Source organism: Anthonomus grandis, chromosome 18 (assembly GCF_022605725.1).
Source record: "Anthonomus grandis grandis chromosome 18, icAntGran1.3, whole genome shotgun sequence".
Taxonomy (NCBI): domain Eukaryota; kingdom Metazoa; phylum Arthropoda; class Insecta; order Coleoptera; family Curculionidae; genus Anthonomus; species Anthonomus grandis.
In genome coordinates, this window is record NC_065563.1 from 13,234,217 (window position 1) to 13,253,299 (window position 19,083).

Sequence of the window (19,083 nt, forward strand, 5' to 3'; positions counted from 1 at the left end):
AGTAAAAAACTCAAATTAACTCATTAACCCTACCCGAAAAAATCAAGAGGAGAAAAATCGGGTGATCTCGCGGGCCGTTCGATGTTCTAAGGCGAGAATGATATGTCAAAAGAATGTCTATCAGTTTGTATGCAACCACCACTAATCTATACTTTTGTGCGCGCGAAATTGAACCCTTTATGTTTATTAATTTCTCTATGTACTAAAGGACAAAGAAAATAAAAAAAAAAAACTCTATTAAGCACCGTTAGTATAACAAAACTGAAAGTTTCTATTTAACAAATCAAATTAATTAAACATTCAATCATTTTTTCTCGTTGGTCTTTTTGGCCTCGACAACTTTTGCCACCGGAACTTTATCGGGCAAATCCGTCCGGAAGTTCCGGAACTCCTCCCAAGGGGAACTTAGGTCGAACTGTCTCATCTCTTGGGCGAACTCCACCGGTTCCAGTACCACCCGTTTCTTCTCCTCGTCGTACCTACAATAAGAAATTCCAATGGGTGCAACCCTGTTCCACCTAGTCAATAATTGTTTTATTTCTGTGCCCTTTTTTACCTGGATTCATAATATCCGCACACAGGAAAATCCTTCCTAAGTGGATGACCTTCGAACCCATAATCGGTCACGATTCTCCTCAGATCCGGATGGTTGGCGAAAAAAACCCCGTGCAGGTCCCACACCTCCCTTTCGGACCACATGGCGGACTTATAGATACCTAAGAGAGGCCCTTAACTAAAAATCACCCTCTATTAAAGATAACAAACCTGTAACGGAATCTATGGGGGTAAGTTCGTCCGTGTAAGTCTTCACCAGCATTCTGGTGGCGAACCTTAGGGATAAAAGACTATAAATCACCTCGAACCTGTATAACCTCCCGGGCACGTCTATGGCGCATACGTCCATCAGGCATTGCATTTGGGCGTTATGATGGTCCTTAAGAAACTGGAAATCAACCAAAAAGAATTATCCAGGAAAAAGAACAACGGTTAGGTGCGAGTACCTGCATCACCGGGAGTATTCCCTCGGGAGGAATCAACACTTCCAGTTCCTTGCAGTGGGTCACGCGGACCCGTTGGACAAACTTCGGGAGACATTCCTGGACGTAGACGCCGAACTGTTTCAGTTGAACCGCCGGGTCTTGTGGGGGTTTTTTGGTTTTGTTGCAATAGTCTGGTCTAGTTGGTCGAGGGGTGGTGCAGAGGGATCTAATGCGTTTTAGCGGAGATCTTTTGAGCAGGAGAGATGTCATGATGACGTTTTTATGACAGGTGGTTAAAAATTTGTCATCTATTTTGAGAATGGGGGCAAAACAATACTATTCCTCTTTAATAAATTATGAACCTTTGAAAGATACTCTATAAAGAAGTCAACATTGAAAATTAAATTAATGTATAGATCACGTATAATTAGAGAAGATGGCAACAACAACGCAACGCCGCTGGATTGCATTGTTGATTCCATCGACACAAGCAAAGACTATTATAGCTACTAGCGTAGCTATAATCTTCTTTGACACAAGTAATCTGTACCAGTGGCGTTGCCAAAAAATATTTACATAATTTACTTCATTAGAGTAAAGGTCTAACTGCAGAAAAACTCCAACTTAGTCTTCTACTGAACTAATCATCACTAAAATCTCAAAAAAATTCTTGGCAGTTGACATTATGTCAACTGTTATTATTATTATGTTGACAATAGCAGTCGGTGAGACCGATGAAGCTATTGTTTCTTCCGTATGTTTCAGGCTTGAGTAGGTGGACCTGCTCACGTGCAGTAGTGGATCATTCTCTTAGAATTTTTTGTCCCAGCTCAACATCAACGAGATTCTGTTGCCGTTTCCTGATTCAACGAGTTCCACAAATGCACTGCACGATTTGTTACAAAGTTTTGCCGTTCTTTCTTTTTCAAACTTCCTTGTATGTCCTCGGAGATGATGGTTTTGGCTATATAGTGGAAAAGGTTTGCCAAATTGCACTGGTAATAACCACTGGAGATCGCCTCTTCTGGTTATGGCACCTCGCTTAATTCGTAAGGGATTTTTGTTACTTTGCGCTGTAATTCCTCCAATCGGTCTATATCTTTAATATAATATGGGTTCCATACAATAAAGGCATCATATTCTATTTTTGATCTTATGTAACTTTTGTATAGAGTGGATATCATTTCAATAGAATGGCCTCTAAAAGCTTGTTTTATCAGATAGACTGGCGAGTTTGCTTTTTTACAAATTCTGGTTATATGACTAGGACTCCTCACATCCATCCAGAATATTCATTATCAGGATTATCTGGACCGATCTTCAACACTGGGCATTTGGATGTGTTTAGTTTAATACCCCATTGCCTTGACCACATCTCAACATTTTGCTGGTTAGAGGATTAGCATATATTTTGCAGTCATCTGCAAACAGACTTGTGGCCATCTTTATAAGTCCAACTAGATCAGATAAATATGATGTAAAAAGCACTGGGCCAACTACCGATCCCTGGATAACGCCGCTGCTCACTCGATGTGGACTGGACAGCTCCCCATTTACTATAACCTGGTAGAATCTCTCATTCAGATCAAGCAGCTTTTCTCTGACTCCAAAATGCTCCAGCTTTGCCATTAAGAGCTTGTGCGGGACTTTATCTAATGCCTTTTCATAGTCAAGATATATTATGTCTATTGGCTGGCCATTGTCGTGATTTTTTGTCCAGTCATTCAAACACTGTAAAAGGTTTGTTGTTGTTGAACGTTTAGGCAAAAATCCATGCTGAGAGGCAGGTATCAAACCATTCTCCAGAAAGAATGCTATGAACTTCTTAACTATTACTTTCTCTGTCTGTAGTTTGGTCTGTAGTTTTCCAGTTTGTTCCAGTCTCCCTTCTTGAATGTTTTCATTCTTCTGGTATCTTTCCTTGTCCTAAGCATTCCTGCATTGCCCCCGAAAGAAAGGGAATTTCTGCAATTTTGAAGGAAAACTGTTGGGATTTTATCTGGTCCTGGGTTTCAGTCCCTTTTCATATTTTCAAGCGTTTCTTCGACTTTCTCTTTTCTAAAATGAATAGTTACAGTTACGCCATGGATTTGCTGTCTAGAAACTGCTGGGTTACTGTATCTTTTAGGGTTATGGTTGAGATTTTCGAGTTTAAGTTGCGATTTACGTATTTAAATAGTTTCTTTGGCGAGGCCGAGTTTGCAAGACCATTGTCATATTTCTTTCTGGCGTCGACCAACTTATCCATGGTTTTTGGGGGTTTGTTTTCACCCATCTGGTATAGCACCATTCACAACGTTTTGAAAGTTTTCGAAGAGTGGTTGATTTCTTCATAGTTTGCAGTGTAAAAGTTCCTTCTTACAATTTATTGTTTGCGTTTGTTTGGGTGGAATTTTTAGTTGTGTTTTTGCAAAAAACCATGCTGAGAGGCAGTTCGGTTCTGAGCAAAGATCAAAGATGCTTTTAGGATCGTTGGTTATGAAGAGGTCCAAAAGGGAACTTTGGTCTTTTCTGTATCTTGTTGGGAAATCAATCAACTGCTGGGCTCCTATTTCTCGATACATGTTCATAAAATCCTGCGTCTTTTTGTCTGGTGGTGCAATTGAGAGGCTTTTCCAGTTGATGTTGTTTGACATTATTCTATTATTTTCCAGGTAATTAATAAAAAATCTTCCAAGCAGTTGAAAGCACTTCTAAAGGACTTCAACTGCTTGGAAAAAGTTAAAAAAAGGCAAGAAATCAACTTGAACTGCCTGGTTGAAATACTAACTGCATGGAAAAAGTGATAAACAACTTCAACTGCATGAATAATGATCAAAATATTAACTTTCATTATTTAATTGAAAAAACGTCTTCAAGTGCCTTGAAAATTGAATTTATTTAAGACAGTTAATATCTTTTATGTCGCTACTTTATATGTACTATCTTTTATGTCAATATTGGTGAGTTTCGTAATGATTGGAACCTATTGGTCACGAGGCAACTACTGCGGTTTTTACCCTAATTTGAATGAAAAACTCCAAGATTTAAATGAACCCTTTATTAACATTAATATTAACTTTTATTTATTTTTTTTCCAACTTTTGTTTGTTTCTTAACCATAAAGTTCTTTTTTCCTTTTTTCTCGACTGTAGAAGCCCCCTTAATCTTCTTCTTTTCTACCACATTTTTCTCCTGCTTTTGCTCAATCATTTTCCTCTTCTTTCCTTGTTTAGTCTCTCCTTCCCCCTTAGCACTTTTCTTATTTTCCCTTAAGATATCTGCATCGGTGATATTTTCGTCCTGGTTATTCTGGTTGTATTTTTTCGAGCGTCTCACTACAACTTGTCCCGATGGTTTTACCAGTATATTGGCATTATATTGGGTGGTCAATTCGCCACTGAACTGCTTGTATGATTTTGGTTTTCTAGTTGTTAGTGTTGGAACTTCCACTTCATTAGGATCCTCTATAAAATGAAACACCATAACACTGCTAATTTACTTAAAACTATCTACTTACTTAAAGATAAATAAACGGGAACACTGGAGCCCCTAAAGGCATAAACATTTAAGCTCCTAACATTCTCCATTCCTCCAGGAAATTGTTTTTCTATAAATCGCACCACACTATTGACATTCGCCGCTAATTGAGACACTTTCATTTTACTATGACCAATTTGCACTGCATGACTGTCACTGTGCCAGTTCAACAACAAAAATGCTTTTTTCAAGGACTCTTCCAGGTGCGATTTCAATTTTGGCAGGTGCAATTTTACTGCAATTGGCACTTTTCGTTTGTTATAGAAGATGCTGCCCCCTTTGTGCACTACTTTGCCACTTATCCTGCCATCCACTAAGAAAATGTCATACAAATCAACAAGCCTAAAAAAAAATTTTTGGGGTGCACAATTAATCAAAAAATCATTAGATTACATACCTTTGCTTCAGCTCAAATGTGTCATATTCAGTCCTAAACTCATGAAAAGTCATAATTTTCTTAATTCCAGTCACATCTTTGGACCTTAACAGGGTCTCGTAATGCTCCAAGTGTCTTTCGTGCTCCTTATTCGGAATTCCCTTAACGTCAGGCACAATCAGACAAACATCCGGGTCCTGTGATAACGGGGAGTGAGCCAATGGGACCCTAAACACCTTCTTAACCGCCCCACGACTCTTGGGAATTTTAAAGGAGTTTATTTGAAGGAACAGGGGAAACTCCTCGTTGAACAGGTTGTTTTGCAGTTTGGGGTTCTCCGATGCGAACTTTATCACACCTTTTATGGCTGTTTTTACATCAGCCGGCATTAGCACGGTAGAAGGTTCACTTTTGGACTGTTTAGACTTCATATTGAATACTTAAAACTATTGTTTATCGGGCTACGCTTGTTTAAATTAATTATAATAACTGAATACAAATACAAAATAAAACAACATGACATGGACACGTTACAAAAGTGAGGTTATGTGAGGTCCCTAACCTGTCAATTTCAAATTTGATACTGCGACATTGTCAAATATATCCTAGAGAGGAATGAGATATAATATCGCTAACAAATTAAATATTCTCATTTACCCCAAAAATTAACTTGATATATTGGATTGGCCTAAATACAGATTGGAGAATGGATCCCTACATATAAAGTGTATTACTGTTCATAACGGGGGAGATGTTGCAACGCCGCCACAGCGACAATACGCTGATGTTCGATTTAAATAATTCAATGAAATGCATGTGTGGTGGATAGTATTTATTCGAATGAAGTCCCTTTCATCGTAAATTATGTTCCAATCATTTTAGAATGCAAAATAATCCTTAAACATTGGCAACGCCTCAGATCAGTAGGCTGCCCTGTCAACCATTTGACAATCACGCATAACCTCACATTTTAAAACATGTGTTTGTAAATATTAGTGTCCTATTACCAAAAACCTTTTTTTTTTTAATAAAAATAAAAAAATGAGCGACGACAGTGACTTTAACATATCAGACAACGATCTGGACGACAGCAAAGACGCCTCAATAGTTGAAAAAGTATTAAACTTGAACAAATCGTCACAGTTAAAGAAACCTTGCCGTACAGAACCGGCCCTACAAATATCAGAATTTAACTTGGTGAAGTCGGTTACCGGCCAAAAGGGGTCCGTCCATATAGACGATTTGGCTAAGGTTCTAAAAACCCGTAAGAAACATGCGGAAATTAGCAAAAAAATTGACTCGACCAAGAAGAAGAGTCACACTTTGCCGAAGCCCTTGGAGAAACCCCAGAGGGAGAAAATCAAACGTTCGGTGGGTTACGAGAAAAACCGATTCCTGTTTGACCGGTGGGAGGCTTTCGTTACGGCCAATCGGGCGCAGGCACATCACAGTTTCCCACTGGACGACTCTGAGGATATAAAAATTGAAAAAAACGAGGCCGCTTCCTTCCCCAACAGTTGGACTTACAAATCCGATTTAGAAAAGCGTCTCGAGCAACTGGACAAAGTAGAAGAGTACAAAATCGAGGAAGAAACCGATAGAGACGAAACCCCACTAACACTAGAAGAACTGAAAGAAAAAAGAAAGGAGGCGGCAAAATTACGAGCTCACCAGAGCTACAAGGAAGCGAAAGCCCGCAGACAGAATAAAATAAAAAGCAAAAAGTACCACAGGATTTTACGTAAGGAGAAAATAAAGGAAAAGTTAAAAGAGTTTGAGGAGTTACAAAAGACCGACCCCGAAGAGGCCTTGAAGAAGTTAAGTGAGATCGAGAAGGCCAGGGCCCTGGAGAGGTTCAGCTTGAGGCATAAGGGCACAGGACAGTGGGCCAAGAGTAAACAAGTGAGGGCCAAGTATGATAAAGAGGTGAGTGAAAAAAATAATTTGTTTGTTTGTCAGTTTAAATCAGCCTATTTTGCTTCGCATATAAACCTTGCAATAAATTTAAAAGATGGCGAACATTATGCATTATGCTGTAGGAATTACATTTTATTAATGAAACAATGGTTGTATACATTGTGATAATATAGTGGACGAGGAACCTATGTCTATTTGCAATAATTATGATAGTTTCTGCTCATTTTACCAGGAATTAATACACAATTAATTCAGAATTAAGTAATAGCTAGTAGTGAGTTCACTTAGGCGTTATAAAAAATTTTTAAGGTTATGTATGAAAAACATTAACAAATTGAGTATCATTGTTTTTTTTTATTTAAATATATAAAAATTAACATATTTATAGCATAGGTTGTACATACCAAGTATTTTTCATTCCAGAGTCGTCAAGTTTTAGCAGAGCAACTAAAAATCAGCAGAGAATTAACCCAAAAACAGAAAGTCGAAAGCGAATCTGAAGATGAGGGTTTTGTAACTGAAGATTTTGAGGTTTCGAATGGGAAAAACCCTTGGGTGGGAGCCGTTAAGCCCGATAAGGACCTTAGGGATTTCGTTAGCGGTTATAAAAAGTTTTGGAGTGAAAAAAATAAGGAAACTGTGGTAAACGGTGTTGACGAACTTAAAAGTGATGAATTAAAAGAAAAACAAGGGGGCGATGTGAAGGTTACTAAAGTAAAAAAGAGAAAAGTGGTGCAAAGTGTGGAGGAAGTGCCGAAATTGAAGAAAAAGAAAAGCGACAAGCCCAAAACAAATATGTTGAATGCTTCCGGTGAGTGGGACATTGAAGATTTATTTGAGAATGCCGAAAGAAAAATTGAGAAAAAGCTTAAAAAGCAAAAAGGCATCGGAAAGGTCTCAGTTAAAAAAGTCAAGAAGCCCACAAATAAGGCGACAAAAACAAAAGTCGACTTGGCAATGCCCAAACAAACTAAAAAACAAATAATTGATGAAGAATTAATAGAAAAACCGTCTACCGAACCCGAAGGAACCACCGAAAACATAAGCAACTTAAACTCGATATTAAACAGTGCAGGACCAGCGAATACAACTGCCAACCTAAATCCTGAACAGTTCGTAAAACCCACTGCAACAACAACCCTAGATTCCGCAATGCCAGACCTAATAACCGAAAACGAAAACCCCACGACTAGCCAAAGAAGCATCATAATGGAGGCCCTGGAAGACAACGACATAGAAGAAGACTTCAATAAAGAAAAACAAGCGGAAATCGACAAAGACAAACCGCAAGACATCGACCTGAACTTACCGGGTTGGGGCTCGTGGGCCGGCACAGGAATCGACCCAAAAAAGCAGCGAAAACGCAAAAGATTCATCGTAAAGATGCCGAAAGAGATGCCCAGGAGGGACGAGAACAAGGGGGCCTTAATTATAAACGAAAAGGCCGCCCTTAAAGCGAAACCCCATTTGGTCTCCGAGGTTCCGTTCCCGTTTAAGAGCGTTAAGGATTACGAGGCCAGCATCAGGGCCCCGATCGGGAACACTTTCGTGCCCGAGTTGGCTTTTAGGAGGTTCATTAAACCGACCGTTGAGACTAGAATGGGGGCGATCATTGAACCCGTCACCGTTAGTAATTTAATGGGGAAACCTAAGAAGAAATAAAATTATTTTTGAGAAGTTTAGGTGTGTTTTGATTTGAGGGAGTCCCTGTTTTATCCATAGATTGATACTTTCAAAAGATTTTATTATACCACTTATTCATATAGGTTAGGTATACACAGGTGCAACTAAATTTATTACCTTTTTTGTTCAAATTTGTATATTTTCTGTTTAATAAATAAAGTGGCTTAGATTTAATTAATAAAATATTATATAATATATAATTAATTAATTTAATAGAGCCTTTGAACGTAACCTCAAACAACCTCGCGAATTTGACACATGACATAACCTTATAGTGATGTGCAAAGTATCGAGTGGATTCTGATAGGTTATATCTAAATGTCAGATACTTTGTATTTGTTACAAAGTAGTTGTGTGAATATACAGACGACTATTAAGATTTTATATGAATACCTGTGGTAAATTTAGGGCTTGCTTTGGCCACGAACGAATTCAAAACTATTTGAAGAACAAGGTATCGAAGTATTAAGCAAGTGCGTGGTTTATTTAATTTTATTAACAATATTGCCATATTTTGCTTATAAAATAAATTTAGTACGCATAAGCAGCCACCGGTGAAAAAGTAACGAGTAGTTGGGGTCGAAGGATTCGATTACTTCGCATCATGTATCAGATATTAAAGTATCAGCGCACATCTCTATAATACTAACCTAAAACATTTGACGTTTATTACACAATAAACGTCAAACATTTGTTTACCTTTTTTAGAATTTTTTTTAATAACATTCCCTAGCATTGAAACTATTTACATTGTTCATATCCGGTGTAAATCCGATGCTAATTCCCCGGTCGTTATTCGGGAAGGGCAAAGCCACCGTTGCAAAAAATCGCATTCCATACGCAACGTTTGCGTCATGACAAGCAACCGGAAATTGAATAAGATCCTAAATTATTTGACGTAGGGCTTATAAAAGTGCATTGTAAGTACCAAAAAAGGGTTTTATAGAGCGTTTAGTTTATAATAAGTTGGTTTTTTGAAGGTGGTAGACAATGGTACAGTGAAAACATCTTGTCAGACTTGCTACACTAAATAAATATATATAATGTGTTACACTAAATAAATAAGACAATGCAAGTCCGACAAGATGTTATAATAAGTTATTATGCAATTTGAGAATTTTGCTCTGGGGAAGGTAAGCCATGCCACTGGGCAATTAATTTTGCATTTTATTAAAACTTTTCAATGGTCTCGCTTACAACTATTGACATTCTAAAGGGGAATTAATATTTTTTAATAACAAATCATAGATAACTGCAAGAATTTCCACTAAAACATCATAATTAAAACTTTGAAGCCACTCCACACATTCATGTTACTAATTAAATATTTACCAGTAGTTAATTATCTCTCTGAAAACCTGTTAAGGAAACATGCATACATTTAACAAACCGTCGAGCTTGTTTGAATAATTAGTTTGTTTTGCATAATATAACACTTCCAGATGTGAACTGAGGCAGAGATGATCGGGTGGCATGGAGTTTTCTATATCGAAAAAAACAATAGTTGCCCTACTTATCTTGGCAGCTATCTCATTTTATATCACTTTTATCTTTAATTCTTGTATCGTGAGCAACATATCCAATGAAATACCTAAGGTGAGTTAATAAATAGACAATTTTTTCATTAAATTGTTTATAAAAACCTTTAGTGGAGACACACACCAGTGGTAGTAAACGAAATACCCCTTCTACAATACCCCGCTACATTGGTAAGGGTGGTGTCTCTCTTGGAAAACAATGAAACCGACATATCCCCCAAATATAGACTGTTTAGGGAACAAGGGCTCAGACCCGCAAGGCAACTACCCAGTGCTTTAATTATCGGTAAGAAAGAAAGAAAGATTAAATCTGATAATTATTGTTAATTAATAATTAGTCATATTATTTAGTAACGGGGTCAATCCCAACAGTTAAATAAATAAATTCACTATTTGGTTTAATGATTTAAAAAAATGAAGAGTTCGACTTGATGGGTATAAAATTGATAGGAGTAAAAAAGGGCGGCACCCGAGCCCTTCTCGAGTTCATCCGGATCCATCCGGACGTGAGGGCGGCCGGTAGCGAGGTGCATTTTTTCGATAAAAACTACCATAAGGGCTTCCAGTGGTACCGGGACCACATGCCGCCCACCCTCGATGGACAATTGACCATCGAAAAATCGCCATCGTATTTTGTAACTAAGGAGGCGCCCCGTAGGGTGCAAATGATGAACCCCTCGACGAAACTGTTGGTGGTCGTAAGAGATCCCGTTACTAGGTGGGTTCAGTTTTTTTGTCAGTTCCTTATAACGAATTTGATTTTTCTATACACTACGCTACGACACTGAGGTGCTCGATATTTTCAGGGCGATCTCGGATTACACTCAAGCCACCTCGCACAAATCCCTAAAACCTTTCGAGGATTTGGTGTTTGTGAACGGGACGGTGGGTAGTATAGTGGACACGTCGTGGGGCCCCATAAAGCTCGGCCTCTACTATCGCTATCTGACCCGTTGGCTCAAGTTCTTCCCGTTGTCCCAGCTGCTCTTTATTAGCGGCGAGAGACTCATTTTGGACCCCGCTATAGAACTAAAACGGGTCCAGGACTTTTTGGGGCTCAAACGGGTCGTCACCGAGAAACATTTTTACTTTAACACGACCAAAGGGTTCCCGTGTTTGTTTAAGAGCGAGGGGCACAGCGCCCCCCACTGTTTGGGTAAAACGAAGGGCAGGAATCATCCGTACGTGGACCCGGTGGTGGTGAGCCGCTTGCGGGACTTTTATCGCCCTTTTAACGTCAGATTTTACCAGATGACCGGCATTAATTTTGGTTGGCCGTGACTTCTGAGGGAATCTAGTTGACGTATGATTGAATTCGATGATACAAAGAACTTGAAGCTTTAATTTAATCGTATTAGGATAAGCTTTATTAACAGTATTGTTTACTTAATACCTAATATTTAGGTAGGCCCAAAGATTTACGTTTAAGCCCCAAAAATGCACATTTATCACTAATTTATTGCTCAAGTACACATACATACTAATCTACCCCCTAAGAATACTTACAAATAATGTGGTTGTTCAAATAAAAAACCTTTTTATACACTGTTTTTAATTAAATATAAGGAACATGTACATTGCCGACAGCATAAAAAGTGACATCATCACTGCAAATTGCATAAATATGTGCCAACTTGCAGCTGCAAAAGTCCTTAAAAGGCACTTCATTATTTCGACTACAAAAGCAATAAATCAGTCATATTTACCGAAATGTGAAACATACTACACTTACCAAATAAATAAATGAAAGTCCGGTGCCACGCTTTTAGGTAAGTAAATGCAATAGTCGGGCTTAGCAGGGCAAGTGCTTTCATATTGACACTCCCGAGGCATCTTATCCCTAATGGTTCTTAATAAATTTTCAACAAATTCAGAACCAGCTTCAGTACCTATTTTAAACTTTTTCCTACTACTCTCCTCGGTACCCACCAAGGCCCTTTTTTTCTTGTCAACATACTCTTCTTCTCGGACCAGTTTGTAGCCCATTAAGGCCAATTTTTTGTAGACCCTATAGTGTTCCAAGCTAATGTGCTTTAAAACAAGTCGATAAGCTTTTTCAATGCTCAATGGTGTATCACTAAAAGTAACTTCTAACCTATTAGTTTCTAATAAGAAGAGCATCTCTTCCGGGTGTAAGAAGATCCCAGTTTTATCTTGAACCCCGAAGAATTTCACAATATTTTTCACGACTTTGTCCAGTTTCGTCTTGCCCGAGTCAGGGTGCCACAGGCCTCGGGCACGTCCACACCTTTTAGATGTGTTTCGTTTCAATTTTATGGTCACATTCTGGCATCAACTCGCTTACCTCTTTTCAACTCTCTGATGTCCCAACGCAATTTTCATGTGTTCCTGATACAGTTCGATCGTCGCTTTTTCATCGTCGGTTTTCGCAGCGAAAAAGAGCTTTTGAGCCGGCAAATTAACTTTTACCAACGGATTTCTGTGGTCTTGGATGCATTTTTTTACGCTGCAACATGATTGAGGTTATGACATGCGGGTCTTTCACTTAGGAAGTTTAAAAGACTTACTAATCTTCCATTTTTTTCATAGCAAACAGTGAGGAAGTATTTTTTTTAGGTAACAATATCGTTTATTTCGGTTTTAAATAATAATATGGATTATTTATAAAAAAATAAAACAGATTTTTGAGGTTATTGTTGTTGTTTGTTTAGTTGATGGCTTTGCTGCGAGGCAATTGCCAGCCCGATTTGGGGGAGACTCCTTCTTTGTCTGGCTCTGGACCATGCAGGAATCTCCGAAATATCTTCTTATATTACAACTTTGCTCGTTCTGTTTAGCTTGTGACTATAGCTTTGTCTTGTATCGGCCGTCGGCTTTATGGTTTGTAGCTATAATACGGGAGGAAAACGTTAGTATTACAACAAAAGGAATGAGGGACCACACCAAGCACTAAAACAAGCGGGATTGTAGGATACAAGAGGGGTATTGGATAGTTGAGCTTCAAAGTTTAATCTTATTGATGTTTATAAATCGCATGATTATTTCTATTGATTCGTCGTCGGGGGCAGACAGAATTTGAGTTATGGATAATGGTGATATTTTCTTTTTCAATACAAAGATTTTATACAAGTCTAGATCGGGTATATTATTAATAGGGCATTCAAAAAATATGTGGTTTAGGTCATCAAGCATACCGCAGTCGCAATAAGGGCTACCTTTCATTTTAATCTTATATAGATGGGCGTTAGTCAGGCAATGACCTGTGCGCATTCTAATTATTGTTGTAACGTGTTTTCTATCCCTATAGGTCAAATTGGCGTACCATTTTTTACTGTTAAAAGTAGATTGAACCCCGGCATAGCCGTGATGTTTCGTTGTAACCAAAGCTTTCCATTTATTTTTGAAGACGTTTGAAATTTCTTGCTTAAGAGGATTAAAAATATCTTTTATGTCATATAATATTTTTCTAGGAATATTTAAGTCTGTCCCAATCTTGGCCAGAGTATCTGCCTCCGTATTTCCGGTTATACCAGAGTGTCCTGGAATCCAGGATAATTTGATGTTATAATCATTTTTGTTAGTCGTGACAATCAGCCTTTTTGTAGACAGAACCCAATGTTCGGAGTTAGCTGCAAAGGAAGGGTTGCAGAGTTTTGTTATGGCTCCCTTTGAATCTGAAAAGACTATCGCATTTTTAATTTTTTGGTTAATAGCAGTTTTAATGGCATCATGTATTGCAATTATTTCTGCTTTATATATACTTAAATTGTTGGGAAGTCTTTGTGAGAATTTATAATTCAAAGAGGGGATGGATATGCCAAACCCCACCCTTTCACATTTTTTTGATGCATCAGAAAAAATAAATGTATATTGGGCTTTTAATTTGTTGGATTCTGCCGCAAATATGTTTTTAGATATACCATCCCCTTTTTTACAGTTAAGATTTATGGGTTTTAAAGGTTTGCAAAGAATAGGAAAGTCAATCTCATAACAGGGAAAAGTTGGACCCCTATAAATTGATTTTAAATGTGGCCTATAAGATTGTAATGCTTCCACTAAATATGGCATTTTGTTCTCATTCCAGAATTCTGGTCTATGGATTACTTTCATTCGGATATTATTTATTATTTGTATAGTCGGGTGATTTGTTATAGATAGGATTTTAGAAATGAATTTAAGGGCAATTATCTTTCTTCTGTGTTCTAGATCCATGACAGATGCTTCTGCCAAAAGTGCAACCTTAGGGGTAGACCGCATACATCCCAGACATATACGTAAGCCTTCATAAAAAACCACATCTAATCTATTGAGTGCAGTGTTTGAACAAGGCTTGAAAAAAATTGATCCAAAATCCAGGTGGGATTGTACTAAAGCAAAGAAGACAATTAGGAGGGTTTTTGGGTCGGCACCCCACCATACCCTACAAAGTGCTCTTAGGACATTTAATGATTTTTTGGCCTTATTAGTAATATTAATAATATGAGGTGCCCATTTTAGGTTCTCATGTAGAATTACACCCAGATATTTTACCTGTCGTTTATAAGAAATAACTGAATTGTTGAATTGTATAGGTGGTGGGGCATTGCTTCTCCTCCCTCTAGTAAACCAAATTGCCTCGCTTTTGTTATAAGAGACAGATAGGTTATGTTCACTGAGAAATAAGTGTATGCGCTCTAGGGCATTATTTATTTTATTCACCATGGAAGTGACATTTTTACCCTTAATAATTACTGCCAGATCATCAGCATACCCAATTATAGATGCTTCTCCCAGATTTAAATTAAAAATGTCCCTTATATATATGTTGAATAAAATCGTACTTAGGGGGGAGCCCTGTGGTACCCCCGTAGTTGATTGAACTGGTCCTAAAAAAGACCCATCATTACCCCTACAAAATAAAGACCGTTCCGTCAGGAGATTAAAAATTAAATTACACAATAAACCAGGCACTTGGAGATTTTTAATTTTGTCGTAAAGTTTGTATATATTTACGTTATCGTATGCTGCCTTGATATCTAAAAAAACGGCAATAACTGATTCGGAGGATTGAAAAGCAAGGTTAATGTATGAAGTGATATATGCAATATTATTGTATATACCCTTTCCCTTGCGAAAACCTGTCTGTTTATGTGAAAATTCTAAGTTATGTTCCAATCGCCAGTCTAGTCGATTTTTAACCATAATTTCTAAGATTTTGGCTCCGCATGAAGATAAGACAATTGGTCTATAATTTTCAGGATTTGATGGATCCCTCTCTGGCTTTAAGAAACTAATGACATTGAATTTTTTCCAAGATATAGGTATTTCACCCCCCATCAAAGTGTTATTGTAAATATTCAGGAGAATTTGCTTTGCTTTAAATGGTAAGAATTTGAACATTTGATATGACATGTCATCCATACCTGGTGCAGATGATTTTTTATTTTTTAAGGCTAGATTTAGCTCATTTAATGAAAAAAGCTTTATGTTCTCAGTATCATTGACCCGAACAAAGTTAAAGTTGGGGTCTACGTTTACAACTGTCATATTATTAAGGATCAATTGTTTAAAGTTGTCTGAAATTGTAACATTAAATCGGTTTACTTTAGAGTTGTTGTTAAATTTTTTTACCTTGTTCCAAACATATTTAATACTAGAATTTCTATTTAAAGTTTCACAAAATAGTCTAAACTTTTCCTTTTTTTTATTGTTTAATTTTTTTCTAGTAATGGCTATGGCCTTTTTGGCTGCAATATAATTTTCTATTGATGGGTTATTATTAAATGTTGCTATGGCCGTTTTTCTTTCTCTGATCCAGGATGTACAATCAACATCCCACCACGGATTACCCCTTTTTTTAAACGTGCCAACTGTTTTAATTGGGATTACCTGATCGGCTACTATGTTTATATGACCAATTAATTCGTTATAAGACAGGTTGTAATTCAAATCTGAAAGGGCTATTAACACTTTATCATGAAAACTTTCCCAATCCACTTTTTTGAAGTTTCTAATATTATAGGGCCTAATGATGTTATGTAAGTCATTATTGTCATGGTTGTTAAGTATAAAACGTATGGGAAAGTGGTCACTGTTTCCACAATCCCTGATGGTGTTCCAGGTTGCTTGTAAAGCTAAATTTCCGCTTACCATAGTTAAGTCTACAGCACTTGGCAATGACAGGGACAGTTGAAAAAGTGTTGGTGAACCATCATTCATGATTACAAGTCCATTGTTTGAAATAAAATCATTTATTATTCTGCCCCCTTTATTGGGTGTAGCTTTATCCCACAAGGGAGAATGAGAATTAAAATCTCCCATTATAACAATATTTTTAGGGTTAAAAGAAATCAGATCATTAAGGATGTCCTCATTAATGTGATTATGTGAGTTACAATAAAAGTTAACAACTTGCAATTTACCTATCTCAATTATAATATATTGTATATGGTCGGAAGAAAAAGATTTAATTGTCTTAAAAATCAGATTATTTTTGATACATGTGACCACTCCGCCATAACCATCATTTCTATCTTGCCTAACTATGTTGTAAGAATTTAGTTTAAAGTTATCAGAGGTTTTTAGCCATGATTCATTTATTAAAAAAATGTCAGGGGTTTCTTTGTAAATTAGGTTTATTAAGTTGCCCCTATTAGAGTTTATACTTCTTAGATTCCAAAAGATGATCTTTAAATTATTTACTCCTGACATTAATGTGAAGGGAAAATTGATTTTAGTTAAATGAATCTGACTGAGAGCCGGGATCAATATCCATATCAAAATTTTGATTGAATAAAAAGGTTTTTATTGTCCTTTTATTGTTTTCTGACATGTTTAAAAATGCATCGATGATGCTTTTAACTTCATCTGGGTACCAAGAAGATTCATGAGAATTAAAACTATGAACTGCACTTGTAGAAGGCATTTGTGTTTTGAGACTGTTTTCTTTTGTTAATGAAAAAATTGGAGAGCTAGCTTCTTTTTGGGGTCTAGAGTTAGGGGAAATTAAGTTATCATTATGTGCCTTTACATCATAACCTTTATGAATTATTCTTTTCTTTGTATTATTTTCAGAGACTACTTGTTGGTATGATCTTTTAATAGGGTCAGTTTTTGCATGTTGGGTTCGTCTTTGTGATGGTTGGATTACTTTCTCTTTTAGATAGTTCTTTTCAGGACTATTTAGATTTTTAATATTAGGGAAGTCAGAAGGATGATATACAAATTCATTACGTGTCAAATACGTCTTTTTAACAATTTCGCTTGCATCAAAAAAGGGAATATTTTCGAATGCCATTAACTCTTTTATGTTTTTTTGCCTAGTATATTCGGGGCAGCTTTTGTCTGTAGATTTATGGGGACCTTTACAATAAAAACATTTAGTTTCGCAAGGGGGGTGCTCCTCTAAATCAGATTTTTTTTCCTCACCACATGTGAAGCACCTTTCTTTGCCTTTACAGTTAGTGCGAGTATGACCATACCGTAAACATCTAAAGCACTGCGTTACAGGGGAGATGTATATAGAAATGGGTCTTTCCAGTCTGTAGATATTTAGGGATTTAGGAAGACAAACACCTTTAAATGTAATAAGAACCGAGCCAGTGGGTTCATATGTTATATCTTTGTCTTTAATTATTTTTCGGTTTAATCTTTTAACCTCTAGAATTTCTATGCCGGTATCAGTTTTAGAACATTCTAATATTTCTTTTTCGCCTATTTCTATGTCAATTTGCCTGACTAACCCTTTACAAGTCACAAAGTTAAATGGAATATAGATTTTATAGCCCTTATTTATCAGGGTTTTGTTTTTAACAAAATTATTTGCAGACAGGAAATTAATGAATTCTACAGAGATTCTGTTTAAGCCTTTATTTTTAATTTTTTTAACGTCTGTCAGATTTAGGTTAAAAATGTCTCTAGCAATTTTAATATTATTAAATTTGCCTACATTAAAACCCACTTTTTCGGTGGATTCTAAATAGACAAGAAATGGGCCAGTATCATTTTTAGAATAAAAAACTGGTTCTTTTTCAAGGTCGTTTTTTTTAGTATTTGAAGCCTCTATTGAAATACTACAAACATCAACATTGCCATTATCTATAGCGTCACATTCTTTTGGCATTGTTGCCATGGGCTGGGGGGGGCCGCCCCCCCTGCTTCACTCATAATACTTTAACTTTAAGCAATGTAATTGGAAATAAGCATGCACAAAATGGAAATTTTTAAGCCAAAAAGCAAATAAAAGCAAGCTAGTATGTAGAAAGCTTTAACCACTTAGAGTAAGCTCAACTTACCTTTTACACGCACACAAAAAGAAAATAAATTAGTAGGACAAGATCGAAACACAGCCTCCAAAAATATAATGTGTTTTTGAGGTTATATTATGTCGCCGAGGACAACCATAGAGCTGTGTTGCCACATATGTCGAGTCTCTCCCACTAGAGGTCCTCCAGTTTTATTAGTGAAAGGGGCTTTAAAAAAGTCTCACTAAACCATTTTATCAAGTTTACCCGTGACATTAATGCGAATTATAGCAAAAGCGCTTTGGCACGTGCAAAAATTTTAACGTTAACCAGTTGTTTTTTATTGCCAACCTAAATAATTTATTGATAAATTACTTAAACCGATCTATCGGTTTTTACCGCGGTTAAGCCCTTGGTTCACCTTGAACCGTCCCTTTATAACATAACCAATCGTGTCCGCTTGGACGCGTAACTTGTCAGCTGTCACTGTCATAATTTTGTTTGTTTGTAAATAATACCCCAGACGCCAGTAATATTATATGTAATAATTAGTTCTGAAACATAAATATCAAAAAAGAAAACATTTTGTGTTTCATTTTTAAAAAGGAAATAATTTGTTTTTATTTTTTTCCCGCACTTATTTCAAATATCTTTGACATTTGACGTTTAGAAAACAGCTCCGGGAATGTGGGTATTTACTGTTCCAAATTGATGACGTATAAAGGTATCTCAAACGGTTATAACTATAACCGCTTGGACGTGTTTGGTTAATACCATTTAGGAACGGTAAATACCGATAGGCCGCTTGGAATCGGTTTAAATTTAGTGGTGAAACTGTCGATCTGGCAGCACTGAATAAGAGTCTATCTATGAAAATGACACTAATG

At 36.8% G+C, this 19,083-nt stretch overlaps 5 protein-coding genes across 8 annotated transcripts; 2 read left to right on the forward strand and 3 right to left on the reverse strand.

The window, feature by feature from the left end:
- Positions 1-219: 219 nt before the first annotated feature.
- On the reverse strand, positions 220-1,394 carry LOC126746817 (NADH dehydrogenase [ubiquinone] iron-sulfur protein 3, mitochondrial-like). Its single transcript, XM_050455215.1, has 4 exons — positions 1,002-1,394; positions 766-943; positions 557-716; positions 220-479 (listed from the first exon to the last, which is right to left on the reverse strand). The coding sequence occupies exons 1-4, from the start codon at positions 1,248-1,250 to the stop codon at positions 305-307; spliced, it is 762 nt and encodes a 253-aa protein (XP_050311172.1). The 5' UTR covers positions 1,251-1,394; the 3' UTR covers positions 220-304.
- Positions 1,395-4,005: 2,611 nt separating this feature from the next.
- On the reverse strand, positions 4,006-5,628 carry LOC126746890 (ribosomal L1 domain-containing protein 1-like). Its single transcript, XM_050455291.1, has 3 exons — positions 4,897-5,628; positions 4,480-4,841; positions 4,006-4,426 (listed from the first exon to the last, which is right to left on the reverse strand). The coding sequence occupies exons 1-3, from the start codon at positions 5,304-5,306 to the stop codon at positions 4,035-4,037; spliced, it is 1,164 nt and encodes a 387-aa protein (XP_050311248.1). The 5' UTR covers positions 5,307-5,628; the 3' UTR covers positions 4,006-4,034.
- Positions 5,629-5,764: 136 nt separating this feature from the next.
- LOC126746889 (U3 small nucleolar RNA-associated protein 14 homolog A) lies at positions 5,765-8,472 on the forward strand. The gene is made up of 2 exons (XM_050455290.1): positions 5,765-6,801; positions 7,216-8,472. Exons 1-2 carry the CDS (start codon positions 5,917-5,919, stop codon positions 8,452-8,454), a joined length of 2,124 nt encoding a protein of 707 aa, XP_050311247.1. The 5' UTR covers positions 5,765-5,916; the 3' UTR covers positions 8,455-8,472.
- Positions 8,473-9,151: 679 nt separating this feature from the next.
- On the forward strand, positions 9,152-11,556 carry LOC126747052 (heparan sulfate glucosamine 3-O-sulfotransferase 3B1). 2 transcript variants are annotated; one of them, XM_050455541.1, is made up of 6 exons: positions 9,152-9,395; positions 9,456-9,608; positions 9,918-10,071; positions 10,125-10,299; positions 10,464-10,731; positions 10,820-11,556. In XM_050455541.1, exons 3-6 carry the CDS (start codon positions 9,949-9,951, stop codon positions 11,292-11,294), a joined length of 1,041 nt encoding a protein of 346 aa, XP_050311498.1. In that variant the 5' UTR covers positions 9,152-9,395; positions 9,456-9,608; positions 9,918-9,948; the 3' UTR covers positions 11,295-11,556. The 2 variants fall into 2 exon arrangements, with proteins under 2 accessions (XP_050311498.1, XP_050311496.1); XM_050455539.1 differs by lacking the exon at positions 9,456-9,608 and having other exon boundaries at positions 9,153-9,395.
- Positions 11,549-18,420, reverse strand: LOC126747050 (uncharacterized). Of its 3 annotated transcripts, XM_050455534.1 has the most exons (5): positions 18,248-18,420; positions 12,542-12,862; positions 12,319-12,480; positions 11,746-12,261; positions 11,549-11,689 (listed from the first exon to the last, which is right to left on the reverse strand). In XM_050455534.1, the coding sequence occupies exons 2-5, from the start codon at positions 12,559-12,561 to the stop codon at positions 11,569-11,571; spliced, it is 819 nt and encodes a 272-aa protein (XP_050311491.1). In that variant the 5' UTR covers positions 12,562-12,862; positions 18,248-18,420; the 3' UTR covers positions 11,549-11,568. The 3 variants fall into 3 exon arrangements, 2 of the variants coding, with proteins under 2 accessions (XP_050311491.1, XP_050311490.1); XM_050455533.1 differs by lacking the exon at positions 18,248-18,420 and having other exon boundaries at positions 12,542-13,126; XR_007664076.1 differs by lacking the exons at positions 11,549-11,689; positions 11,746-12,261; positions 18,248-18,420 and having other exon boundaries at positions 12,332-12,480; positions 12,542-17,472.
- Positions 18,421-19,083: the final 663 nt, after the last annotated feature.